At 40.9% G+C, this 23,819-nt stretch overlaps 1 protein-coding gene and 1 pseudogene across 6 annotated transcripts in view; one reads left to right on the forward strand and one right to left on the reverse strand.

Moving 5' to 3' along the window:
- LOC103742071 (protein HIRA) overlaps nt 1-15,137 on the forward strand; it is a 105,598-nt gene extending 90,461 nt beyond the window's left edge. For 4 of the 6 annotated variants that reach the window (XM_029568270.1, XM_029568271.1, XM_029568273.1 and 1 more), the window contains 2 exons: nt 2,022-2,128; nt 14,268-15,137. In XM_029568270.1, coding sequence (XP_029424130.1) covers nt 2,022-2,128; nt 14,268-14,292 — 132 coding nt within the window. In that variant the 3' untranslated portion in view covers nt 14,293-15,137. The remainder of the gene's footprint in view (nt 1-2,021; nt 2,129-14,267) is intronic. The other 2 variants (XM_008843053.3, XM_029568272.1) reach the window with 1 other exon arrangement.
- On the reverse strand, nt 2,398-2,817 carry LOC103742070 (annotated as a pseudogene).
- Nucleotides 15,138-23,819: the final 8,682 nt, after the last annotated feature.

The raw sequence follows: 23,819 nt of genomic DNA on the forward strand, positions 1-23,819 counted from the left end.
GTCCCCTCCACATTATCTTCTGCCATCTGCCTTACACTCCATCTATTCCCCTTCTTCTTCCTAACTAGTCTTCTTCCTACTTTCTTGTCTTACAGGTCTTGTGTTGGTGGTGCTAGCTGCTGTGTGTTCATGTTTGCAACAGCCATGTCCTGCCTAGAAGGCAGTATTTTATAGTACTCGTCCCCATTCTCTGGCTCTTACTGTCTTTCCACTTCTACGATGTTCTCTGGGCTTCAGAATGGTTGATAAACATGTCCCATTTGAGGCTGATCCCTTAGCAGTCCCTTATTCTGGCTAGTTTGATGAGTTATGAATCTGTTTTGTCAGATATTAGAATAGTGATGCCTACTTTCTTCCTGGTTCTGTTTGCTGTTTCTATCATTGATGGTGATGTGTTTTTCTTGTTTTCTAATCTAAGTTGCTTGCCTGTGTGAGTGGGAAAGAGAAATTGTTAATATTCAAAATCATTTTTGAAAGATATATGTTAATTCCTGTCATTTATTTGATTTTTATGGTATGTATTTTCTTAGTCCTTTGCCTCACAACTGTCCTAGCATCACTAAGTTTTCCCTCTGGTCTTTTGATTATGTTTATCCTTCTCTTCGGTTTGAAGCATTCCTTCCAGTATTTGCTGTTTGGCTCGCTTGGTGGGCATGCATTCCTTCAGCTTGCTTTTATCATGGAAAGTTTTTCTTTCTTGTTCAATTATGACAGATAGTTTTGCCAGGTAGAGAAGTCTGGGTTGCCACCCACAATCTTTTAGGATTTGAAGTACATTTCTCCAAACCTTGCTGGCTTTTACAGTTTCCATTGAAAAGTAAGCTGTTGGCTAGAGAGATGGTTTGGCAGTTAAGAGCCACTTGCTAGTTTTGCAGAGGACCTGGGTTTGGTTCCCATGTTGGGTGGCTTACAACTTCCTGTAACTCCAGCTCCAGGGCATCCTATGCCTTCTTCTGGCTTCTCTGGACATCCTCACATACATATATGCACACATACACCACATACACACATGCAAATAAAAAAACAAATCTTAAAGAAAAGTCAGGTGTTACTCCATTGTGCCTGCCTTTATATATGATTTGGCCAGTCTCTACTGCAGCTTTCGTTATCTTTTCTTTGTTCTGTATATTTATTGTTTTAACTATACTATGACATGGAGAGTTTCTTTTCTGGTCCTGTCAATTTGATATTCTTTATACCTCATGTACCAGGATGAGTGTCTTTCACTAGATTTGAGAAATTTTCTTCTGATTTTACTGAAAGTAGTTTTTATACCTTTGGCATGAAATTCTTCTGTGCCCATAATTTATAGACTTTTATCTTTCATGACATCCCAAAGATCCTTCCTGTTCCATTTGTATTTTAAACTTTATCATTTTCTTTGACTGAATGATCCAATTCCTCTAATTCCTCTACCTTGCCTTCAGGCCCATATAATCTGTCTCACACATGATCTTTTCTATTGGTGAGTCTTTTCACTGAACTTACTGTTTTTAAAAATATTTCATTTTTAATTTTATGTGTATGAGAATATTGTCTGCATGTATGTAAGTGTACCCATGTCATGCACTGCACATGGAGGTCAGGAGAGGGTGTCACATTCCCCATACCTGGAGTTTTGGATGGTTGTTAGCCACTATGTGGGTGCTGGGGATTGAATCTGGGTCCGCTGCAAAAGCAGCCAGTGCTCTTAACAGCTGAGCCGTCTCTCCAGCCCAGGCCTCTCATTTCTTATCACTCTAAACCCCTTGATAACCCTGGAATACGAACCAAGAGGTTGGCAGCAAGTGTTTAGCTCTGAGTTCTTAGCAGACCTTGTGATCTCAACTGAGAGCAATCCTTCAAAGAACAAGTCTTTGGGGCAAAGGTCACTGGTGAACTCCAGGAATAATGGGGGTGCTATGGGCAGTAGCAGCATCTCTTGAAGTGGGAGCAGTGCCCCCTGAGCCAGGAGTGATATCTCTTGGAGCAGGAACAGTATTCCTTGGAACAGTCTGTTTGTCTAACCTTGAAATCTTTAGTCTTCCTCTGAAGTGCATGTGGGAGCTGAGCCTCTAGCCAAGAGCTGGGATGTACCTGAGAACCAGACTAATGAAAATGCTGTGCCCAGGATTTTGTGCAGGCCCAGGTAGGCCCTGATTGGCTGTGTGTGTACAAATGAGGTGAAGAATAAGGACCAATTAATAGAGAGCCTATCAATTTATGGAGGAAAAGCAAATGATCGCTTAAACTGAGGAGGGTTCTCAACTAGGGTCTCTGCTCTGTCCCCTCTCCCTTTTTGTTGTAAAGGTGGTGGGGAAAGTCCAGCATTACATCTGGTGTGGGGGAGGGCAGAGGGCACAGGGGGTGGGGACTTTGAACTCTTTTAACTCTTTTTTTTTTTTTTTTTTTTTAAAGTTAATCTTTCTTTTTATATACTTCAAATTTATACTTGATGCTTTTTCCTCTTGGACCTCAGAAAGAACACCTGGGTATTCTGGGAGAAGCTTATATTTGTCCAAATCAATTTCTGGAAAAAAAGTGTCACTTTCAAATTCCTGTATGATCTTTGTCACAAATAGTTTAAGATGGTCTGGCTGATTCATGGCTTCCTTATAACAGAACTGCCTCCTACTATCCAAACCATGTCTACTTTATTTGCTAATTCTGGTTGTTCAATAAGTTTTAAAGCATCATCGAGACTTTGGGCAAGAAAATGAGCTCCTGGTGGAGGTTCCTTGAGTTCTCTACTGAGAACAATTTAATTCTATCCTTTAATGGTCGATTCTTCTCAGGAATGGAGAACCAGGTTTTCCTACCCATAATCACTAGATTCTGTTTACCTTCTATTGAAGAGGTTGTAGTCATTCTCCAGGAGTACTTGAACTCATTCCTGAGTGGGGGGCCAGGGTAGGTTACTGGAGGCCATTTCCTGCTGCCATTGGCTCTGATCTTAGCTGGGGGCCCCACGTACTGTGTGTATACCTGCCTCCCCATCCGAGTATTTTTTAAATGTTTTAAAATATTTTAAGTTTTCCTCTTTACACTCTCTCTCGTTTCACGAATTAAGATATATTAGTATATTAGTCCATTTGCTGCTGCTATTCAGAATGTCTGAGTTTAGGATAAAAAATTTTTTTTTTTTTTGGTGTTTTTGAGACAGTCCCCTGTAGCCCCAGCTGTCCTGGAACACACTATGTAGACCAGGCTGGCCTTGAACTCACAGAGATCTGCCTGCCTAGAAATTTTATTTTTAAAAGAGAGCTGGTAGAGGGGCTGGAGAGATGGTTCAGCGGTTAAGAGCACTGACTGCTCTTTCAGAGGACCCGGGTTCGATTCCCAGCACCCACATGGCAGCTACAAAGCGTCCTTAACTCCAGTTCTAGGGAAATCCGACGCCCTCTTCTGACCCCCATGGCATTGCATGACATGGGTGCACTCATATACATGTAGGCTATACACTTATACACATAAAATAAAAATAATAAAATAAAATAAAAGAGAGCTGGTAGAAACTGTATTTTTAAAAAAAGACCAAGGCCAACCTGGTCTACATAGTCAGTTCCAGACACCTGGGGCTATAGGGCGACCCTGTCCCAAACAAAACAGAACCAATAAATAAATGAATAAATAAATAAATTTAGTAAAAAATAATTTAAAACTTTATAGTTGAGCCGGACATGGTGGTGTACTCCTTTAATCCCAGCATTCTGGAGGCAGAAGCAGGTGGATCTCTGTGAGTTTAAGGCCAGCCTGGTCTCCATAGTGAGTTCCAGGACAGCTGGGGCTACAGAGAGACTCTGTCTCAAAAGGACAAAAAAACGGGAGGGCAAAAAAACTTTATAGTTAATAAAAAGGTTTATTTAGGTCATAGTTCTGGAGGTCCAAGAATATGATGTTAGCTTCTACTCAGCTCCTAACAGATGGTGGACTCCTGACAGGCTACTTTACAATGATAGGGGTGTGTGTTAAGGATATCACATGACGAGAGTACCCAAGATTGGGGAGGACTTAGTCTTGCTACTTTTATAACAACTTGCTCATGTGAGAGCTTACTCTGCAAGAAAAGCATTAATTCCTTCCAATGGCAGTGTTCCCACTGATCTCATTACCTTGCATCAAGTCCCAACTTCTTTATGGTTCCATTCCTTCAACACTGCCAGCACATGAACTTTTGAAGCAGACAAACTATATCCAAACCATAGCAGTGTTCCATTGTCTTCTATCCCCAGTCTCTTCCCCTGAGACACCCGTGATTCTTCCAGAGTACTTACATACCAGCCTCTGCATTGCCTCCAGCAGCTTCTGTTATGATTCTATCACCTCTTAGTTTGGTAAGACAGAAACCAGTCCCTTGGACATGAATCTGACAAGCCAGAATATTGCAAGCAAATTCTTCTTCCATCTTAGCGGAGAAGCCACTTCTCTGCCACTGTGCCACACTGTTCCATGGAGGTGGGCTTGTGGGGGAGGGCAAAATGCCATAGAGTTTACTGTCATTTAAGTGTGGTTTTGTCTTAGTCGTTTCTTTATGAAATTGGTCCGTATGTTGCTTATTTGAATTTTCTGTAGGGAACAGCGTCTTGGATCTTGTTATTTATTCTTCATCCTAAGTGTTCTCCTTTTTTCCCTCCTGTTCTTTTACTTTAAAAACAATTTAAAAATTTTTTTATGTGTATGCGTGTTTTGCTTGCATGTGTGTAAGTGCACCATATGTGTGTGATGCCCACAGAGAACAAAAGAGGGAGTCAGATCCCCTGGAACTGGAGTTATAGTTGTTGATGATTTTTGGCCATCATGTGGGTTTTAGAAACTGAACCCAGGTCTTCTACAAGAGCAGCCAGTGCTCTTAACCATTGAGCCATCTCTCCAGCCCCTCTGTTGTTTTACTTTTAAATTATAATGGCATAATTTATGTTATGTTAGCTTACAATTTTTCAGTTTTATGATGATAAAGAAGTAATGCATGCCTGGTATTAAGTAGAATCCATACTTAGCATTTTGAAGTTTGATTTTTTTTTCCCCCTGGGTTAGCAATATGTAGGCATGATACTTTCTTGTGCTGCACACTGACCAGTCAGCCCTTTCAGTCATAAAGGAAAACAGCCAGCACTCTTCAGTGGACTGTGTTACTGAGCTAGTATGTTTAGTAGGTTAAGTGCGTTCAGTGCACTTTTACTTATGACTTACAATAGACTTATTGGCACATAACCCTATTGTAAGTTGAGAAGCTTCTGCAGAGAGTATTGGTTTTTTTGTTGTACTGGGGAATCAAACCCAGGTCCTTGTGAAAGCTAAGCAGGTACTCTACCATTGAGCCATATCACCCAATCTGATACGGCCTATTAATTTAGATGCACTTTACATGATTATGGCTACATGTAGGTTTAAATTTTCCATCTTATCTTTTTTTTTACCTTTGAGTGAATTTAATATTTTTTTTATAAAAATTTTTCTCTGAAAGTTTTATACATGTATACAATATATTTTGATCATATCCACCCCTTGCTTCCCCCTTCAGTCCTGCCCCACTGCCCCCAGGATGCCTCCATTGCATCTCCCTCCCCACTACATGTCCACTTACTTGTTTAACCCACTGAGTCAATTAGTGATAATCACATGGGTGCAGGGGGGGGCGGTCATCCAGTGGGAAATAGACAGCCTTCCAGTGGCTACACTCCAGAAGAAAAGTGACCTTTCCTCCCCAAGCAGCCATCCACTTCCAGTAACTCCTTAGCTAGAGGTGGGACCTTTGAGCCCTCCTGCCTCCATGCTGGGCTTTTTAACTGTCTTGATCTTGTGTAGGTAACCAAGGTTGCTGTAAGTTCATGTGTGCAACAGCCATGTCATGTCCAGAGGACAGCATTTCAGAGTACTCCTCCCCATCCCCTTGCTCCTACATTTTTTTCTAGCTTCTCTTCTGTGGTGTTCCCTGAGCCTTGATGGGGGAGTGGAGGTCAATACAGATGTCTATACAGGTGGCTGAGCACGACACAGTCCCTTATTCTCAGCACTTTCAGCAGTAATGTGTCTCTGCATTAACCACTAGCTAATGCACCAAGAAGCTTCTCTGACCAATGCTGGCAGCAGCAGCAGTCTATGGATGTAAACATAAGTATTTAGAAGGCTGTTTGACAACATGACTATTTAGAAAAACAACATTAATGGGTTGTCCCCTAGGACCTGATTCCCTAGCCATGGGTTTTGACCGTGTTAACAAGGCATGAATTCTCTTCTGTGGAACAGTACTCACATCCAATCAAGAAAGCATTTGGTTGCCCTAGTAAACTCTCTTGCCACTATTGCTTGTACCAGTGGGCAAATCTTACTTGGCAGGTTGGTATTATAGCATCCAGGATCCAGTACTGGATAAGACAGTTGATACCTTTTCAGCCCAGCAGCCTGCATAGCACTTTCCAGCACTGCGAGAGCTAGCCAGCAGGAAGTGTTTCCTGGTCAGTTCAAGAGTAATTCCTCTGTCCTGAAACCAAAGTGTGTGGAGTCATCAGCAGTAGAATCCTACCATCTACTTCTGGTGGGCAACCAAGAGCAATAGCTTATATTGCTTTGGGTGCCTCTGGGGCCTCTGTAATAACTGTAGAGAGGTAACCTGGATCTGGCACTGAGATTTTAATAACCCATGTCTTCTGGGAAATGCATTGTCCACTAATGTGGGGCGCTTCTGTTCAAATTCCTTTTCTTTCTTCCTTTTTTTTTTTTTTTTTTTTTTTTTTTTTTTTTTTTTTCATTTTCTTTCTTGGAGATAGGGTCTCCCTGTAGCCCCAGCTGGCCTGGAACTATGTAGACCAGGCTGGCCTTCATTTCACAGAAATCTACCTACCACTGCCTCCTGAGTGCTGAGATTAAAGGGGAGTGCCACCATACCTGGCATCAAATTCCCTTTCCTAAAGAGATTATATTTTTAATTTGTTGTGAAAGACTTCATGTATGTTTAGTTTTGGTTAAGCTACCCGCTACCCCCTTTCCCCCCACCCCTCTGTCTCATCCCCACTTAAACCTTTAGCTCCTGGTATTCCTCTCCTCCCCTTCATTCTATCACAAATACTCTACTATCCCCTCTAATTACACTTTTTTACTTGGATTGCAAGATATGGGTTCCCAAGTAGCTTCTCCATGAGTACTTCCTTTTGGATGAGCCTTTGCATGGCCCCTCATTTCTCCATCCCCACCACTCTACCACCTGCTTTGAACCGTTCTGCCTCCAAGTATTCCCCCTCTCTTTCATTTTACGTATATTTTACTGTTTTCCTCTCTGAATGCATCTCTCTGCCAGTGGCCCTTTCTAGTTTCCTAGCTTCCATATGGATTCCACATTAAACACAGAATAAAAGATTTGAAGCTAGGACCCTCATATATGAGAGAGGACATGGGTCAATTGTCTTTTGGGGTCTGGGTGACCTCACTTAATATAATTTTTTTCGAGTTCCAGTCATGTACCTGTGATTTCATTTTTCTTTATAGCTGAGTAATATTCCATTATGCCTATCTACCACATTTTTAGTATCTGGTTATCTGTTGATGGACATTTAGGTTGATTTGATTTCCCAGCCATTGTGAATAGAGCAGCAATGGACATGGGTATGCAAATGTCTTTATAGTAGGATGTAAAGCCCTTTGGGTACATGCTCAGGAATGGCATAGCTGGTCATGATAGATCTATTTCTAGTTTTTTGACAAACCTCCAGACTGATTTCCAGAGTGGCTGCATTAGTTCACACTACCACAAACCGTGTTTCAGTTTCCCTTTCTTCACATCTATATCAGCATTTGTTGTCAATTGTTGTATGACTAATATTGGCCATTTTAACTAGGGTGAGATGGAATCTTAAAATAGTTTTTTTTCTTTTTTTTTGGTCTTTTTGAAGCAGGGTCTCCCTATAGCAGCTGTCCTGGAACTCACCATGTAGACCAGGCTGGCCTTGAACTCACAGAGATCCGCCTGCCTCTGCCTCCCGAGTGCTGGGGCTAAAGGCATGTACCACCTCGCCCGGCTCTTAAAATAGTTTTAATCTGCATTTCCCTGGTGGCCAAGGAGTTTTTAAGTGTTTACTAGCCATCTATATGTCTTCTTTTGGGACCTTCCTGTTCAGTTCTATAGTCCATTTTTAATTTACTTTGCTTTCTTGGTTTTTTGTTGTTGTTTATTTTTTTGGTTTTATTTATTTTTTGAGTTCTTTGTATATTCTAGACATCAGTTTTCTGTCGGATATATAGCTGGTAAAGAGTTTCTCCAATTATGTGGGTGGCCTCTTCACTTGATTCACCCATTTCCTGTACTATACAGAAGCGTTTTAGTTTCATAAGATTCTATTCATTATTGATCTTATCTTCTGATCTACTGGAGTCCTATTTAGAAAGTCATTTCTTGTGCTGTTATATTGAAGTGTACTTACTACTTTTCCTTAGTAGCTTCAGGGTATCAGGTTTTATGTTAAGGTCCTTAATCCATTTGGAGTTGAGTTTTGTGCAGTGTAAGAAATAAGAACTGTTTCATTTGTTTCATGTTGACATCCAGGTTTCCCAGCACCATTTGTTAAAAATGCTATAATTTCTCCAGTGTATACTTTTGTCATCTTTGTCAAAGATCAGTTGTCTGTAGTCATGTGAAATTATATTTGGGTCCTCAATTCTAATCTTTTGCTAGTACCATGCTGTTTTTATTACTGTGGCTCTGCCATATAACTGGAAATCAGATATTTTGATACCAGCTGTGGTACTCTTTTTGTTCATGATTACTTTAGATGTCTTTGACTTTTTTTACTTCCTTGTGAGTGTTGAGATTTTTTTTTTTTTGCTATGTTTGATTAAGATTGCACTGAATCTGTAGATTGCTTTTAGTAGAATAGCCATTTTTGCAATATTGATTTTTTTCAATTCATGAGCATGGGAGATCTTTCATCTTCAAATGTCCTCTTCAGTTTCTTTCTTCAGCATCTTGAAGTTTTCATTGTAGTGGTCCTTCATTTCCTTGATTAGGTTTATTCTGAGGCATTTAGTAAATTTATTTATTTGTGGTTATTACAAATGTGATTGTTTCCTTGATTTCTTTTTCTGTATGCTTGGAATATAAGAAAGCATTTTTGTGTGTTAATTTTGTGTCCTGCCACTTTGCTGAAAGAATTTATTGGGTCTAAGAGGTTTTTGGTGGAATCTTTAGGATCTCTTATGTATAGAATCATGTCATCTGCAACTAGGGATGCCTTGACTTCTTTTCCTATTGGTATGGTGTACCTTTGATCTCCTTCTTGTCTTATTGCTCAAGCTAAGGCTTCAGGCACTATATTGAATAGCAGTGGAGAGTGAACATGTTGTCTTGTTTCTGATCTTAATGGATGTGATGGTTTGAATGAGAATGTCTCCCATAGGCTCCAAGTATTTGGACATTTTTGTCCCCATTTGGTGGCACTCTTTTTGGGAGGTCTTAGAAGATGGAGGAAGCACATCACGGGCGGTGGGTTTCGAGAGTTCTTAAGCCTTGCCAGATCTTGAGTCGCTCTCTTGTTTCCTGAGCCTGCTCGAAGATGTGAGAGCTTAGCTTCTGCTCCTGCTCCAGCCACCTCCTGTCACCTTTCCCACCATAATGGACTGTAAATCCCCTGAAACCTTAAGTGCAAATAAACTCTTCCTTCTATAAGTTGCTTTGGTCAGTGCTTCTATCACAGCAACAGAAAAGTAAATACCATGTGAATGCTTTGAATTTTTCTCCATTTAGTATGATGTTGACTATAGGTTTGTTTTTATATATAGCCTTTATTATGCTGAGGTATGATCCCTCCATCCCTAGTGATTCTGTGAATTTTATCATGAAGGGATGTTGAATTTTTGTCAAAGGCCTTTTCTTCATCTAATGAAGTGATCAAGTGATTTTGGTTTTAGAATCTATTTATATGATGGATAGCATTTGTTGATTTATGTATGTTGGACTAGCCCTTCATCTCTGGAATGAAGCCAACTTGGACATGATGAATGATCTTTTTGATATAAGCTTGAATTTGCTTTGCCAGAATTTTATGGAGATTTTATACATCTGTTTCATTAAGGGGATTAGTTTATAATCTTCTTTTGTTTTTTTTCTATTTTTGGTTTTGTTATCAGGGTAATATTGGCTCTATAAAGAGTTTAGGAGCTTCCCTTTTCTATTTCATGGAACCATTTGAGTAGAGTTATGGCTGGCTTTGGTTGTTAACTTGACACACCTGAAGAGAGAACTTAAACTGGGGATTTCCTCTATCAAATTAGTCTATGGATGTGTCTGTGAGGCACTTTCTTGATTGTTGAGTGATGTGGGAGGGCTCAGCCCATGGTGAATGGTGCCATCCCTGGGCAGTTTGTCTTGGGTTGCATAAGTAAGCAGGCTGAACATCAGATCGCCTGGAACTGGAGCTGCGGACCTCTGTGGGCATTGTATGACATGGGTGTGCATAGATGCATGCAGGCAATACACTCATACATATAAAATAAAATATTAAAAAAAAAAAAAAGAAAGAAAAGCTGAACATAGACCAGAGGAACAACCAGTAAGCAGTGTTCCTCTGTGGTCCATGCTTCAGTTCCTGCCTCCAGGTTCCTGTCCTGGATTCCTGTCATGATTTCTCTTAAGGATAGACTGTCACTTGGGTGTGTAAGATGCAATAAACCCTTTCTTCCTTAAGTTGATTTTGGTCAGTGTTTTAGCACAGCTATTAAAAGCAAACTGATTTCTCTTAAGGATAGACTGTCACTTGGGTGTGTAAGATGCAATAAACCCTTTCTTCCTTAAGTTGATTTTGGTCAGTGTTTTAGCACAGCTATTAAAAGCAAACTAAAACAAGTAGTATTGGTGTTAATTCTTAGAAGTTTTGGTAGAATTCTACATTGAGTCTAACTGGTCCTGAACATCTTTTAGTTGGGAGAATTTTTATTACTGCTTCAATCTCATTGCTGGTTATTGATCTGTTTAAATGCCTTATTTCATTTTGCTTTAATTTTGGTATGTTGTATGAGTTCTGTTTTCATACCCTGGATTATTGTCCTTATTTCATCCAGCTATCTGTGCTCTCTTGGAATATATTTGTGCCCTCTTATGGTTGTTTGAACATATCTATAATTGTTCCTTTGAACTATGTGTCTGAAATATTGTCTAAGTCATTTTCGTTGGGGGCATTACTGTGGAAATGGTCATTTTGGAAAAGACAAACTTACTTTCTTTCTTTCTTTTTTCTTTCCTTCTTTCTCTCTCTCTTTTCCTTCCTTCCTTCGTTCTTTTTTTCTTTTTTAATGTTCCTGCTGTTTTTGCTCCTATGTGTCCAGGGTTAGATTGTTGGTTATGATTTTTGTTGTTTTTAATCTGTGGTGCCTTCCTACTTTTCATGGGGCTGTTTGCAGTGTTCAGGGTTGAGGTGACTTTTTTTCTTTTAGACTGTTGTTTAGGGCAGTAGGCTCTATTCCCAGATCTCCACTGCAAGTTGAGTACTGTGTGCAACTACAGTTGCTGTCCAGCAGTAAACCCCTGTGAAAATGGAGTGCCAGTTAACTATAATATAGTCATTCCTTATGTGTGAATTGCTTGGAGAGTAAAGGGATACTCTGTGTACCAGGATAGTACTATGTGTACCAGTATATTAGTTATTGTGGGTATGACTGGAGAAAATAAAGAGAAGAAAGAAATCACAGTGTAATCAGTGATTGCAACTTAAGAAGTAGAGGAGAGGGACTTGCAGAGAAAGAAAAATGGTGTGTGGAGATGTGTGTGGAAATTTTGGTTGAAGGTAGTCGGAAAAGAATTGCATGAATATATGTACTTGAATAATGTAGAACAGTCTTACCTTTCAGGAGGCTGTCACAGAGACTCTAACATCTTTTTAAAAAGGAAAATGCAAACTCAAAGTTGGCACTTAAAGATCAGGGAGTTGCCTGTTCAGGCAAAACACTCATATACATAAAAATAAATAAAATTAATTTTAAAAAGAGATTTATTTAGTTTTATTTTACATATATGAGTGTTTGCCTCCCTGTCTGTATGTGTACCATGTGTGTTTCTGGTGGTCACAGGTCAGAAGAGAGCATCAGATCCCTTGGAACCGGAGTTACAGAAAGTTGTGATCTGCCATGTAGGTGCTGTGAACTGCTTCCAATTAAGTACCTCCTCATCTACTTTATTACTTTTGCTGAGCAGTACAGTATTGAAATCTTTAATATAATAAATTATAAGTTTTCTGGTTATTAAATTCACATTGCCTTCCTGGATAAACCCAACTTAATTATAGTCTCACTAGTAAAGATTGCTAACAATTTATGAGGGATTTGTGCATATGATATGTCACCTGAGTTCTCTTGGGGTCTCTTGCCCTATCAGACAAACCATATAACATATTTTTATATTAATTTATTATGGTTTATGCCCTTGGGGGAGTGACTTACAAAGAGACAACTACTACTCGGGGCCCAGATCTGCACCATGGCTCAGAGCCCGCCATTCCAGATCACTCCCCCTGTGAGCCCGCCACTCCAGATCACCATCGAGCCCTGTCCATAGTCACCACTAGCTTTCGCCCACACCTTGTGGGCCCCCAGTCTCGCCCAGGTGGAAAATGCTGGGCCACTCGTTCTCATGCGCCTGGCCGTTCACTGCTCCGGTCCCAAGATGGTGCAGAAAGCCCCTCCTGTGGCTAGCTCTGCACAGTCAATTCTCCTCAGCAGGCCACGCCCCTCAGGGGGCACATGGTATCATGGGTGAAAAGGTCCAGAGTCTTTCATTTTCCTGCTGTCCTTGTTTGTTTTTAGAATCAAGTCATCCTTTGCTACACAGGGAGCCTGGGTTTTTTACAAATTAGAATAGAGTTGGGGTTTGTTCTTCATTTCTGTGTTCTGTAAGTTTGTAAGATTGGAAAACCCAGTTCTTGGGTATTTCTTAGAAGTCATTTTACAAACCTGGAATTTCTTTGTGCTAAAGGTTAACTTCTTCAGAGTCAAGCACTTAATGAGCATCTCCCTGACCCCTTGTTTACTTTTCATACCTTGGCCTTTTTCCTCTTTAACTTCTAACTCCTGTGTCCATGGTTATATGTTTTGTGTTGTTTTTTTCCTTTGCAGTGTCCTGGGGGTGGAACCCAGGGTCTTGTACATGATGTGCAAGTGTTCTATTCCTGCTCATAAGCTCCATTCCTCATCATAAGAATACTGTATAATATATGTAAATAGCATTTTAGGTGGATTTGGGGTTGAGAGTGTAGCTCAGTTCAGTTCTTAGCACCTTTAAAACCAGTGTGGTGGTACATCTCAGCACTTAGGAAGGCAGAGGCAGGAAAATCAGGTATTCACAGTCATCCTTAGCTACTTAGGGAGTTTAAGGCTAGTGTGGGTAGGTATATGGGATACTGTTCCAAAAATAAAATTTAAAATAAAATGACATTTGTGGGGTTTGTTGTTTATGTGTGATAGTACTGAACTTAGGATCTCACATATTCTAGACAAGTCCTTTACCCACCCTCAGCCTTCAGTCCTGCAATGTTCCCACTTCTGCCCTGTCAGATGGGGTAGCTCCTGCATCTGAGTTGACACCCCAACTCTGACCTGGTCTTAAGCAGCACCCAGTCTCTGCTGATTCCATCAGGCCCTATATCACTAGACCTAGTAAATTTATTTAATCCTTTCTGGCCTTCTAGTCGTTTTACAGATTTGTCTGACACATTTGTTTTAAGTACTGAGCTTTCTCTGTAGATGTATTTTGACTGGCTTTTTCTCTTTGATGCTGTGTTCTTTGGACCTGCTCCTTAGCCTGTGCAGCAGAGAGCCCACCTGGTAATGGTCACTACAGACTGTGCCAGACTGCCCAGGCCTAGGTAGGAGCCAGGGGCAGAAGATACCAGGAAGAATAGCAAAGCCAATATATCCCTTTAGGTGCCTCCTTACCCCAGGATTACCCTGCAGTGCCTGGAGAGTATTAGTCCATCAGCAACCTCTAAGCCCTCAGTCCTGCTGAGCCACCTGTCCCACTCTATAGAGTTAAGCCTCAAAGGCTCATGCCCATGCAGTACAAGGTTAGGAGTGACTGTGTTGGCAATGTAGGACAGATGGGGAGCAGAACCTGCCCTCTCTTCTTTCCTCTCCACACCACAGTGCCCCTTCCTCCTGTACACTCGTCTGGCCCAGTCTTCAGCTCTCTGGGTTTATCAGGTGCAGAGGAATCGTTGTCTTCCCTCTAACAAGAGTTTCTCCCAAGCTAGGAAAGGCCCCCACAGTCTGGATCTCCTCTAACTTTCCACTCAGCTGTGCTCTTGTGTCCACAGGGTCTGCGGAAGAGGGAGCTGCTGAAGGAACTGCTGCCAGTCATCGGGCAGAACCTTCGCTTCCAGCGCCTCTTTACTGAGTGCCAGGAACAGCTTGACATCCTGAGGGATAAGTAGCCTGTGCTGGCTTGCCCTGGCTGCAGCAATGGCAGGGCCACACTCTTGCCACTGGCAGGTGTCCAGTGCTAGCCCCCACTTGTCAGGGCGATAGTGGGAGGAGAGACTTTGCAGAAGATGTGTTGTCCTGTACTAGCACCAGCCCAGTTCCCTGGGTGGACATGCCCTGTGTCCCGGCCCAAGATTGCTCTAGAAGTGGGCAGCTCGTCTCTCCCTCCAGGCTCCACCCTGGACCTGGGGCTGGAACTGGGGCTCTGCCTGGCTGCATGGGGCCAGTAAGGAGCCTGAGCCTGTTTCCTCCAGCTTGGCCCCAAGATGGACACTGGCCCCTGCTACTGTGGGTGCTGTGCTGCTTCAGCTATGATGAATGAGCCATTTCTAAGAGCGAGAATCTGGAAATGTTAGGTATTATGCAGTCAGCAGACTGACCTGAAGCCTGTGTAAAAGGAAAGCTGTTCCGACACATGGACTATTTTTGTACTAGAATTTGCTAACTTGTAATATGGACTTTTCTTTTGGTCAATAATCAGGATATCCCTATAAGTTACTTGGACATTGGTCACTTGTAGGAAATTTAAACTCTAATTATGACAGCTACACTGAAAAATAATTGTACTGAAATTAACTTGTCTATCCTCATTTGGTTTAATTTTTAAATGTTTGTAAAAAGCAACACTTGGGGAGGAATGGGTCAACGGGGAGGGCAATTTCTTTTCTAAGTGTAAAATAAATGAACATGCATTGGATACCAAATCATCTGGCTTCCCTGCCTTTTCCTTCTAATGTCCACTGTCCTTCCCCTCTGTGGGTCTTTCTCTTGAAGTGGACCGTGACAATATTGGAGCCTGGAAGACTCTTTTGGTGTCATCTGATCCCCTCATCCCTGCCCCCTGTGCAGAAGTTCATCTTTTGGTATCTGGGGATCACTTTTCTTGTCATACAGCAGTTCAGGCTGACCAGCTAGCAGACTAGCAGACAGGCCACCTGGCACATGTCATCTCCCTAAGTGAGGAGTTGTGGCCCTTGGTGTCCCGACTATCTTGGTCATTCTAGGCTTCAGCTGGCTGTTTGGCTGATTTTGTATAAGATACAGACCCAAGAATACTAAAGAATTGTCAGAAGCCAGGTGTGGTAGTGCGTGCTCATAACCTTAGCATTTGGGAGGCTGAAGCAGGAACAACTACCCAAAAGTTAAGGGCTAGCCCAGGCTATATAGTAATACTCTGTCTCAAAAAGCCCCCCTCAAAAAAGAAAAGGGAGAAAAGTAAAGCTGGAATTTTCTAGAAGATGCTGATCAGCAAGCAAAGGTAAAGGCTGAGAATGCCCTCCACCTCCTCATCATTGACACCATGTAGGTAATGTGTGATCTAGTCTGAGGCAGGAGCCCTAAACTTGAAATGAGAGGGCCTGAGTGATGGACCTCTGACTGCCTGCCTACACTGAGCACTTCCCATTCCTTGTCATGTGTCTGGATAAGACCCAGGGAACATGCATGCTGAACAGAGCCAGCATAGTGTGTGCATGTAGACCCCGAGAGCCTCTTGCTCAGTCAGCTCTGCTGCGATTGCAGCGAAATATGCACACAGGAAAAAAATATGTGAAAACATGGTCTTGGGACCGCAGGCCTGTCTGAGATGCAAACCAGTGTCATGTGGGCCTCATTGTCAAGAGAAGAAGAGAGTGAAATAACCTGTAATGGTTGTGAGAACAGATGAATCATATGGACAAAGTCTGGCAACCAGGAAGCACTCCCTTGAAAGAAACATTAGCAAATCAATTTCTCTTTTCACATTTATTTATTTGTATGTATGTATGTACCATGGAGTGTGTTCTGCAGGTCAGAGGAAAACTTGCATGTGTTGGTTCTCTCTTAACTGAACTCAGGTCATCAGGCTTGGTGACAGATATCTTACCACGGCCCAGCAATTCTATGTTTACCACGACTGTTTGGGATGGATGTAGAAATAAGCAGAAAAACTGTCCAGGGACTCTCATTTCCAACCAATAACGGAACAACAGCTTTAATAACAGATTTTTAAAATATATTTTATTTATTATTTTTATTTTATGTGTATGAGTGTATTGCCTGCATGTAGGTAAGTGCACCTGTGTCATGCAGTGCCTACGGAGGACAGAAGAGGCTGCTGGATCCCCTGGAACTGGAGTTACAGACAGTTGTTAGCTGCCACATGAGTGCTGGGATTCAAACCTGGGTCTTCTGCAAGAACAGCCAGTGTTCTTAACCACTGAGCCATCTCTCCAGCCTCTAATAACAGATTTATCTTCCTGTTTGAAACAACCAATAAGCCAGTCAAAATATGTGAAGCAATGGTTTCAAGACACTTAGGTTTCAGAAAAAGACAGGGCTGGAGAGTTTGCCTAGTATGTGCAAGAACCTGGCTGTGACTCAAGTATCACATACACAAAAGATGGGAAATGCTGAGCTCCAGAGTACTGAGGCTTACCTAGCAGTAGGGGTAGAGCACAGGACTACCTGCATTGAGGAAGCCAAGCTGAGAGCCCAGGCTGCCAGAGTTAATGGAGCAGAGCACCAGTGATGAAAGGGCCCCATGGATCACTGAAGAATTCACATTGGGGCCCCTTGAGTATTCATCCAGCTGATGATTGCCCAGGGCAGACACACAGTGAAGCTTGCAGATGGGAAAACCACTGGGCCAGGCAAAGAACTCTTCGGGAGGAAAAGTGAAGACTTTGTGGCACTTAACTGGGAAAAGTGCCTGTTCCTACTAACTGGACTAAAACTCACACCTCATGTGGTTGGAATAGGTACTCAGGAAGACTTGCTTCAGAGCTGGAGAATAATTGGAGCAAGAATACAAGTACAAACAGACCAAGGTTGCATGATTACTTAGCCATATCCAGCACCCAGGCAATCGCAAAGCATTATGTACAAAAACACAAGGAGATGGCCCAAAATGAGGGGAATAATCTCATAATCCACATTGACCTACAAATTAAGTAGGACTGGGGTTGTAGTTCAGTTAGAGTGCTTTCCTACCTAGCATGCATAAAGCCCTGTATTCAAACGGCACAGTGGTACACATCAGCAAACAGCACTTGGAAGGTGAAGGCAAGAGATTCAGAAGTTCAAGGTCATCCTTTGGCTGCATAGCAAGTTTGAGGCCAGCCTGGGCTACATAAGACCCTATTATTTCCCCTCCCCCCCAAAAAAGTAAAAACATGGACGATCAGCCAGGTGTGGTGTTGCATAGCAAATTTTCTCCCAGATAAAACATTCTGTCTTGGAGAGAAGCTTGTTAAGACTGAGGATGTTCTAAAGGAAGGTGAAATTAGATGAAGTCAGGAGGAAAACAGGTGAGAAGTTTCAGGATGTCCTTGAAACTGACCAGACTTACATAAACAGTAAGGACTTCTGAGGGATACTCTCAGACAAGCTGAGCTACCAAGAAGAGGCAGAAACCAACTGAGCTGCCAGGAAGGGGCATACTAGCTATGCTGCTTGAAGAGAGACCAGCGGGAGTTCCTGGAAAAGGCAGAGACCAGCCGACCTGCCTGGAAGAGACACACTCCAATCTCTTGAGCTGTCTGCAGGTTTGCAGTTTTCCTGAGTTGTCACCCATGTTGGGGTGGTCTTTCGTATCATTTCTGGTCCTATTAAGTAGCCCCAATAAAACTTAACTGGTTCACCAAGTTGGACTTGGTGGTGTGCTTTACTTTGGTCTTTCATTGTTTCCCTTTCTGGGATGAATAGGTATTTGTTCACATCGCCACAGGATTAGGCTAAGGCAGTGAGGCAGAAGGATTGAGAGTTCAAGGGCAGCCTAAACTGGGTAGTCAAACTCTATGAAAGAAAGGGGGAGAGGAAAGAGGTAGAGCATCATAACAAAAAAACAAAAAAACCCAGGTTGGTAGAATGACTCTACCAGTAACAGGGCTTGCCATAAACCTGAAATTTGATCCCCAAATCCCTTGGTGGAAGGAGGGAAACCAACCCTTGAAAGTTGTTTTCTAACCTCCACACATGCACTGTGATGTATGCATATCACATACACCACACACAGACACACACAGACACACACACAAAATTTTCAAAAGGGCATAAATCTAACTAGACATGAAAACAACATCCAGATGGTACATTAGACATTTGCAGAAAAATGGTGAATTTTTTAGCATGTGATAGCAATGTTCTAAAACAGAAACGTTTCAAAAGAAAGAAAAGCAGCATCACAAAGTTCCTGGACAATTCTAAATATTTTAATATATAAGGAATTAAAAGTCATGACAGAAGAGGGAATTGACAGAATATTTCTAGATATAGACAAACACTTGCCTTTTCCCTTCCATCTGTCCTTTGTCTCCTGCAACTGACCCCAATGCTACCATCTGTGTTCCCCAGGCTTGTACCACTGATGACCACACCCATGTCTGAGTCTCTGCTCCACTGTTCACTGATGCTTTACACCTTTCTGCTGACTCCCAGATTCCTTCCTATAGTTTCTGCCCATGGACTTTGTGTCCAAACAGACCAATAGAGGCTTCTATTTTCCTGTGCAGACTGCCTCCCCTCAAAGTTCCACTGGACCATTGGAAAGACCACTCAGACTTGATCAGAATCCAGTCTGCCAAATTATTTATTAGACTTGCCAGCCAACTGCAACTCCAGATGGGGAGTAGAGACTGCAGTGCTGGCAGGGAGAAAGGCAAAGCTTTTAAAGGCAAAAACCATAAGATATCATGGGGCAATCATGGGGTTACAAGTCATCAGTATCTTAGATAAACAAGTCATGTGGTTACAAGTCATGGGGTATCTTAAACAAGTCAGTTCCTGCTTAAGCAAGCAAGCAAAGATACAGAAGCACAAGCAGTTACAGCCTGTGTGGTCAGCTATTTCTTGGAATTAGGGGAAGGAAGGGGGAATTACTGGAACTAGACTTAGTCCTGAGTCAAGCTTGCCTGGCTCCAAGAATACAAGATGAAGTTGTTTTAGCCATATCGTCACACTTAAATATCTCCCAACATACACTTCCAGATCCCTTGTGTGCACTCCCAGATCTTAAAGTGGTTGAGTGCTGTGGAAAGTTACATATGCATACACTGTGTGCACTCAAGGAAGACAATGCCTGTCATCTCTTCCCTCCCAATTTTGGTCCATCTCTGGCCTTTCATATTCATGGTAAAGTTTTCAGAATACATTCAACTTTAAGTTGTAGTTTTGTATTCACATTTCTAATTTTATCAAATTTTTTTTGATCTTTTACCATATTTCTTATTATTTTAAACTTAGAGTACTTTACTGAAAATGCTAAAGGCCATACAACAACAAACACAGTGTCAGACAGGAGAAACCTCCCTTCAAGTTGTTGGTCAGAGTAGTCCCAAAGACTCCCCAAATAACACAGGCTATTGTCACAGCCCTTGGTTGCCTCCCAGAACTTGAAGGTAAGACCCTATTGCTGAAGACAGTACGTAATCTGAACACAGGACTTACAGCAATGGAGCTGCAACTGACCTGGAAGCTTCCTCCCTCAATAGCTCTCATAGTATCAGAGGCTACTGTGGAAGCTGCTAAGGGAGAAAAAAAAAATCAACTCCAGCTTAAAGCCTAATAACCACAACAATGACTGGTACAGCAAAGTATATTGGTGTAGTAGTGGCAGTTTTATCATGGGGGTAATAAAAAAATGTATCTTATTGGACTAAATGTAAAGTTCCCTCTCAGAGGAAACTCATGTGTTTCGGAACTGTAACATAGCCAAATACACATGACTGGAGAGGTCATAGATCCTAGAGAAAACCCTGTGTCTGTCATATTCCTGCAAAAATGTAATTTCTTACTATATGCTAAATATGTATTCTTATATTTACAGACAAGTATACCAGTCACCACTCATCAAAGAAGCTTCTTTTTGCAACAGGTGGAGACTATTACAGAGTTCCACAACTGGTCACCACACAGAGAGTAAGTGTGAGATTCCCAGCCTTAAGTGACACATCTACAATGCAACCTCTACAACTGAGGTTCACAGAACATAATGGAACAGGAGTAGAGAGAATACTAACACATTTCTCATTCAAGAGAGGGTGATGAACACAGAAGGCCACAACTAGCCAAAAAGTATAGAGAAATATTTATATAGAGAAAATACTAGAGAATAAGAGACTGCAGAGTGCATGTCCCTGGATAGGATTCTTATATTAAATCTCAGCCATCCAGGGCTCAGGGACCATTGCAGAAGAGGGGGCACAAAGATTGTAAGAGCCAGGCGTGCTACATTACCATAAGTAAGCAGAGTCTCCTAGGCTTCTGGGAACTTGCTCATATGAACTTACAGCAATATTGAGAGCATGCACAAGGCCCATGCAAGTTCAATCAGACCAAAACCCAGCATAGAACTAGGGAAATGGGCAATAGGCTGATCACTGCTGGGTGAAGGATAGTGGATCTTCTTTAAGAAAGTGATGCTAGATAGGCTGAACAGGCTCCAGTGGATAAGCTCACACTGAGGGACATCCGGGTAGATAAACTTGACTTGAAAGGCCTTAACATGTATGACAGAATGCATGAAATCCTGTGCATAGGCTGTGTGTGTGTGTGGGGGGGGTGGTTTAAATATGATTAAGATGTATGAAGTGCATGAAAATTACATAAAAATTTGCGTTGAAGAAAGGAAACACCCCATGAATAACCAAGATATGTCCACTACAGAAATTAGCAGCCCCCATTGTAAAGTTTCCTAAGAACCACAGCCTAGTGGATGTACAAGATGATTTCAAAATAGCAATTATAAATATGTTCAAGGAACTCAATGTGGATATGCATAAAAGACTGAATGAAGACTGTGAAAACAGTTTAATGAAACAACTAAAACAATTAAAAACATGAAATTAGAATTTAAAAAAAGAGATAAAATCTCTGAAGAAAAGCCAAACTGAAATAAAAGTTGAAAAACTCAGAAACTCAAAAAGCTTAGAGGAAAGAAAGAGAAAGTAGAGGAAATGGTACAGAGAATATCAGATCTTGAAGAGAAGTTTAGGGAGATGAATTGCTCAATCAAAGATATCAAGTCTAAAATAAACTAGGAACATAATATGCAAGATCTCTGGTACACTGTGTAAAGAGCAACCCTTTGAATCATAGGCACAAAAGGAGAAAAACTGCCTTCACAAGCACAGTAAATATTTTTTAAAAATCTAGAAAAGAATTTCCCAAATCTGGGGAAAGAGATACCTATAAAGATTCAGGAGGCACACAGAACCCCAAGTAGACAGAACAAGAAAAGACATTCCACATGTCATATAATAGTCAAAACTCTTAAAGTATAGAACAAAGAAATATTGAAAGCTGTGAGAAAGATCAAGTCACATATAGGGGCACATCCTTCAGAATAAGCTAACTTTTTAATGGAGACCATGAAAGCCAGAAGGGCTTGGAACAATGCCATATAAGTCCTGAAAGAGCACAGATTCCATTCCAGACTACTATACCCAGCAAAATTATCAGATATGATTGAAGGAGAAAGAAAAACTTTCCATGATAAACACAGATTGAAGGAATTGATGTATGCAAAACCAGTTCTACAGATAATACTCAATGGAATACTTTGATGTGAAGAAAGAGTAAACACTCTAAAGAGGGCACAAAGAATAAATAAATTTTCTCAGAGCAGTCAACCAAAAGAGGCCTAAGAAACACACTACAACAGCAACATACCAGGAATAAACACTGGTCAATAATAACTGCTAATATCAGTGGTCTCAACTTCCCAGTAAAAAGACACAGACTAACTGATTGGATTAGAAAACAGGATCTATTGACTTGCTGTCTCTAAGAAACATACCTCACCAAGAATGATCCCCACCATCTTAGGTTAAAGGACAGAAAAAGATATTCTAAGCGAATGGAGCAAGAAACAAGCAGGTGTAGCTATTCTAACATCTGACAAAATAGACTTTAAACTAAAACTGGTCAGAAGAGAGGGGAAAGTCATATCATACCCATTAAAGGAGAAATTCAACAGGAAGATAATACAATCCCAAACATATATGTACTACACACAGGGGCATCCAATTTCATAAAATAAACTTTATTAGATTGAAAATAACACATCAACTACAACACAGTGATAATGGGGAACTTTGATACCCCACTGTCAACAATAAAGAGGTCATCCAGACAAAAACTAAATAGAGAAGGCCTGGACTTAAATGACATCATGAATCAAATGGACCTAACTGACATCTACAGTGCATTCTTCCCAGACACCAAAGTATACACATCCTTCTCAGCAGCCATGGAACTTTCTCCAAAATTGGCCACATATTAGCACACAAAGCAAGTCTTTACAAATTTTGGAAATTGAAATATCATCCTATGGTCTACCTGCCCACAAACCGATAGATAGCAGCAACAATAAAAATAAGAAAAGTATATAAACTTAAGTTAAGCAACACACTACTGAATGAAATTTGTGTCAAGTGAGAAATCAAGAAGGAAATAAAATTTCCTAGAATTGAATGAAAATGAAAGCACAACGAATCAAAGTACTTGGGACACAATGAAGACATTCCTAAGAGGAAAATTTATAGTATCAAGTGAGTACACCAGAAAATTAGAAATATCTCATACAAATAAATTAATGATGCATCTGAAGGCCTTGGAAAATCAAGAACAGACAATATCTAAAAGTGGTAGATAGAAAATTTTGAAATTAATGGACTAGAAATGAAGAAAACAATACAAAGAGTCAATGAAGAGTTGGTTCTTTATAAAGACTAATAAAGATGACAAACCTTTAGCCAAAGTAACCAAAAGAAAGAGAGGTTCCAAATTAACAAATACAGAGATGAAAAGGGAAACATTACAACAAACCTGAGGAAATTTAGAAAATCATAAGAACATTTTAAAAATCTATATTCTACTAAACTCTAAAATTAAAACAAATGTATAAACTTATAGATATGTATGGCCAACCAAAGTTAAATCAAGATGACATAAATTATTTAAATGATCCATAACAACTAATGAGATGGATGCAGCACAAAATTCTACCAGAGCTTCAGAGAAGACTAACAACAATACTCCTCAAATTATTCCATAAAATAGAAAAGGAAGGAAGGAACACTCCCAATTTCTTTCTGTAAAGCCAATATTACTCTAGTACCAAAACCAGACAAAGACCCAACAACAAAAAAGAATATTATAGACCAATCCCTTTGTTTAACATAGACACAAAAATTCTCAACAAAATACTTGGAAACCAAATCCAAGAGCACATCAAAGTGAATGCAAAAACATTTTAGAAAGATTATCATCTTTTGCAAAAAGAAGCTTCCTTGATGAGTGGTGAGGGGTATACTTTAACATAGAGTAAGAAATCATGTTTGTGTAGGGATGTGACAGACGGAAGTTTCTCTCTAGGACATGACCAAACTTTAAGTCCAATTAGATAG

The sequence above is a fragment of the Nannospalax galili genome, unplaced genomic scaffold, assembly GCF_000622305.1.
Source record: "Nannospalax galili isolate Female #2095 unplaced genomic scaffold, S.galili_v1.0 scaffold820, whole genome shotgun sequence".
In the NCBI taxonomy this organism is placed as follows: domain Eukaryota; kingdom Metazoa; phylum Chordata; class Mammalia; order Rodentia; family Spalacidae; genus Nannospalax; species Nannospalax galili.